Source organism: Camelus dromedarius, chromosome 15 (assembly GCF_036321535.1).
Source record: "Camelus dromedarius isolate mCamDro1 chromosome 15, mCamDro1.pat, whole genome shotgun sequence".
Classification (NCBI taxonomy): domain Eukaryota; kingdom Metazoa; phylum Chordata; class Mammalia; order Artiodactyla; family Camelidae; genus Camelus; species Camelus dromedarius.
Genome location: NC_087450.1, coordinates 365857 through 370000, shown reverse-complemented (window position 1 = coordinate 370000; position 4144 = coordinate 365857). Strand labels below are relative to the sequence as shown.

Here is a 4144-nt window from a genome sequence, read left to right as displayed (position 1 = left end):
AGCCAATGAGTTGACCAGTTCTCCTTGACTCTTCTTTATAGCTTCGATTTCGTTTTTGACGTATAGTATATCTCTCAACACTATCTCTTGGAGTTCCTTCAGGACTTGGATCACTCCTTTTTGGAAATCTTGATCGAGCAGGCCATCCACGTCTATTTCATGGATCGTGCTTTCAGGGAATTTCTCTGGCTCTTTTAATTGGGAGTGGTTCCTCTGCTTCTTCATAATGCTCCTATCTCTCTGGCACTGTGGCTTAAGGAGTATCAGTTATCTATTGGGGTCCTTAAGGAGTTTATGTATTTATCGAAAGCCTACGCAGGCATAAAACTTTAAAAGAGAGAGGGGGATAGGGGGAGAGAGAGAGAGACAGAGACAGAGACAGAGGGGGAGAGGGAGAGAGGGGGGTGGGGCAGGATGTTAAAAGAATGGAGAAAAAAAGGTTTGAAAACAGTGTACGATCAATAATAGAAGAGCAAGTTGAAGCAGAATAGCAATTGAGTTGAGACGTCTTCTAAAAGCCTTTAAAAACAAATAGAAAAGATCAGAAAATAATATACAATTGTTTCAAAAGTAAATTTTTAAAAGGTAATCGGAAATAGAACAGATTTTAACAAAAGATAAAACAGAGGATTTTAAAAGACGGGAGAAAGAAAAGGTTTGAAGACGGTGTGTAATCATGAATAGAAGAGTAAGTGGAAGCAGAATAGCGATCGAGTTGAGACGTCTTTTAATAACCTTAATAAAAAGGAGGAAAAAATCGAGAAACAATATTTGAAACCTGTGAATAACCAGTAACAGGAGATCAAAACCAAGAGAATGAAAAAGGGAAGGGGGTGGATGTTTAAAAATAATAATAATGAAAAGACTTGAAACGAAACATTTAAAAGGGATTAAAACCGTAAACGTATACGACTGTTCAAAAGTAAAGGTTAAAAAGGTAACAGAAGGTAAAACCGATATAAAAGAGATTAAAAAAGACAAAGGAAACGAAAAAAAAAAAAAAAAAAAGAGGAAAAAAAAAAAAAGGATGTGTTCTCCTGGAGACGGTGCGCTCTTAACGGTTTCACCGAGAAGTCTTTCTGTCGTCGCCCTGTTTCGTGAACTCAGCTTGCTTTTTCCGCGGGCCCTCTGTCGGCGCCCTCGTCTGTGCTGCCCTCGGTGCCTGTGGGGGGCAAGTAGATCGCGCCCCCTCCTGGCACCGCGTTCGGATGCTGCGTTCCTGCCGGGAAGGAGGGAGGGTGGCTGGCCGCCTGCCCTCTCCCGGCGCCGGTCGCTCCGCTGCTCTGTGCGGCTGTGTGCTCCGCCTCGGGTCGGCGCTCCTCTCCGTAGGTGGGCTCGGGGAAGACCGTGGAACCGCCCCGCCCCTGCTGCATTCCAAAACTCGGCTCCTTCTTAGTCTTGGTGGCGCGAGTTCTCTGAGGTACCGGGGCAGATATATAATATCTGCCTCAGGCTGAAAACGAGTCTCAGTCCTGCCTAGGAGGTTGCAGAGCCCACGGGTGCGGATTCGAGTCTCGGCCCCGCCCCCGCTCCCGCCCCCGCCCGCGCGCTGCGCGCCGCGCGCCAGGGGCTATGGCGGCTGTGGCTGCGCCCCGCCTCTCTTCTCGCGAGAAGGGCCGGTGATGGCGCCGCGGGTCTGAGGAGATGGAGGCTACGGCGCCCCTCCCCCCAGGGCACACCGGCCGTGTTGCTTTGCCTTTCTTTCCCCGTAATGGACGGGTTGGGGGGGCGGGTTGTTCTGCTCTGTATCCCCTCCCGGCCACGGCGCGTGGTGCCGCCGACACGGTCCTCTGCCCGGCTCGTGCGGCCTGTCCCGGCCCCCGGCTGCCGGCCTGCGACTCGGGCTGGGTGTCGCGGGGACCCTCTGTGCCCGTTTCACTTGGATCGGTCGGTCAAGGGGCGCTCCGGGCAGATCAGAGACTCGGAGGCTCCCCCACCGTCCCGTCGGCCTCTCCGTTGGAGAGGGGGAGGTCTGGCGAACGAGCCCTATTCCTCCTCTGCCGGTCCCTCCCGCACTGTTTTGCTTTTGACTCTTTCTTTTCTCCTTTTCTCCTACCAGATTTTGGGCGTCTTTGTCTTTCGAAGAGGGCGGTGTTCTGTCGGAGTTCCGCAGGTGGTCTGATTGGCCGAGTGGGTCCGTCGATGTGAGTTTTGGTGTATTTGTGGGAGAGGGTGAGCTACGAGCGTCCTTCTACTCCGCCGTCTTGCTTCTTCTCGGGTTATTTTTGAAGAGTAGGTGCTGGGGATTGAACCCTGGACCTTTATTTTTTGCATGCTAAGCATGGGCTGTACTGCCTGATCTCTAGACCCTCCCCACCGCAACCCCCCCCTTTCCCACCGCCTCCATAGTACTCGATGAATCTCCTACCTAGATATCTATGCTTCCTTGGAATAGGGCCGTCGTTTTCTTCATCGGATTGATGCACGTCTGTGGATTCGTCTCGTTTCTCTCCACTGCGGTGGGTGGCATCGGGGCGTGGGGTGGGGTGGAGTGGCGTGGGCTGGGAACAGTTCTTCACGTGTAGAGGTGGAGCGGAGCGATGAGGATGGTGACTGTTTCCCCGAGTGCTCGCGCCGGGTGATGGAGGCCTGTGGTCTGACTTGGAAGAGGACTCGGGTGACCAGAACAGAGCCCGTGTGGGGTCGTTGTGGAGGGAGGAACTCCACCCCCCCCCAGCCCCAGCCAAGGCACTCGTACCTCATCGAGGGACGGTCGGCCGAAAACAAACGAAAGCTGTCAGAGGTTTGGGGGTGGGGGTGAAGGTGTGTGTGTGTGTGTGTGTGTGTGTGTGTGTGTGTGTGTGTGTGTCTGTGTCTGTGTCTGTGTCTGTGTCTGTGTGTGTGTCTGTGTGTCTGTGTGTCTGTGTCTGTGTGGTGTGTGTGGTGTGTGTGTGTGGTGTGTGTGTGTGGTGTGTGTGTGTGTGGTGTGTGTGTGTCCCCGTTCCCCGTACCACGGTCTCTGGTCGAGGCCCCCCCGAGCGGAGAAACGCACGCCAGGCCGTCCGTGCTCCTGGTTGTCCGGCTGCGTGTCCCTGCCACCCAGAGATCCCGAACCGTCCCGCTCGCTCCCCTGCCATGTGCCATGTGCCACCTGCCTGTCGGCCGGGCGCTATTTTAGACCCTGCGAAGAAGTCGACCGGACGGACGGGCCGGGCCGGGCCGGGCCGGGCCGGGCCGGGCTGAGCCGAGCCGAGCCGATCTGAGCCGAGCCCGTCCAGGCTGGGGTGGGTGGTGCTGGGTTCAGAGGAGTGGGGTACAAGCGGGAGGCGGGCGTCGATGGAGGGGAGGGGGAGGGGGAGGGGGAAGGGAGAGGAAAGGGGAGGGGAGGGGGAGCAGGGATGACGATGGTCTGGGGCTTGGCTTGTGGGGTGGGGGTGGGAGGGATGGTAGCCATCCTATGACTTTCTCTCCCTACCCCGCCTTTTGCAAGTCTGTTCGAGTGACAAGGTGGTGCTGGTTTCTGGCTGGTGCACACCATAGTGATTCTGTTCTTCTTTTTCCTGGTCTTTTTCAGGAACCCTCGTCCCGAGGGACTGAATCTAGTGCCCTGTGCTGCGCGGTACGACCTAGGGGTCGAATCTGCCAGGAGAGGACTTACAAGGATTTGGAGGATCCTGGAAAACTGCTACCATCCAGAATCCTACATGGATGTTCAAGATCTTGTGGATGGACGGACGGACGGACGGAAGACGGATCGAATGGAGGCCCCGCCCCATCCCCTGGACCCCTAGGCCCAGGAGGATCGTGATGGGTCTGGAAAGGACTCTTCCGACGAGGGTCTCGGGATGGACTTTCTCGGTCCGCGGAAGGTGTTTCTGCACAAAGAGGAAGAGAGGGGCGTTCTCGGCCAGAGAGCCCGAACCGCCTCCTTTCAGGGATCCGCTCCAGTCAGGGTTGGGGTCGGGGTCAGAACAGGGCAGGAAATTAGCGGACTTCCCCCAGCCAGGGAACACCTGTGACACCAGGCAGCTTCGGGGAAGGCGGCCCCAACCTCCCCCACACAGTCAGCCGTGTTCCGGAATTCTGAGTTTGGGGAGGTTCCGTCATAGGTCTGCAGCACCCGGGATCGCCTAGGAGCCCTTTGCGTGTCTTCCCCGAGTGCCACCCAGTGCGGGCTGCCGGGGAAAGTCGGGGGTTGTGCTGG

At 56.1% G+C, this 4144-nt stretch overlaps 1 protein-coding gene and 1 long non-coding RNA gene across 11 annotated transcripts in view; one reads left to right on the top strand and one right to left on the bottom strand.

Annotated features, from left to right (window-relative positions):
• The window catches only part of LOC105098883 (uncharacterized protein MT0007), a 21468-nt gene extending 17559 nt beyond the window's left edge, over positions 1-3909 (top strand). The window contains exons 1-4 of one of the 10 annotated variants that reach the window (XR_010384059.1): positions 1558-1708; positions 2060-2144; positions 2396-3224; positions 3515-3653. Coding sequence is in view for 4 of the 10 variants with exons in the window: in XM_064494254.1 (XP_064350324.1) it covers positions 2060-2144; positions 2396-2761 (451 nt within the window). In the remaining 6 variants the exon portion in view is untranslated. The other 9 variants (XM_064494257.1, XR_010384060.1, XR_010384055.1 and 6 more) reach the window with 9 other exon arrangements.
• On the bottom strand, positions 1251-2196 carry LOC116155995 (uncharacterized). Its single transcript, XR_004139868.2, has 2 exons — positions 2057-2196; positions 1251-1415 (listed from the first exon to the last, which is right to left on the bottom strand). It is a non-coding gene; the product is annotated as an uncharacterized LOC116155995 (long non-coding RNA).
• Positions 3910-4144: the final 235 nt, after the last annotated feature.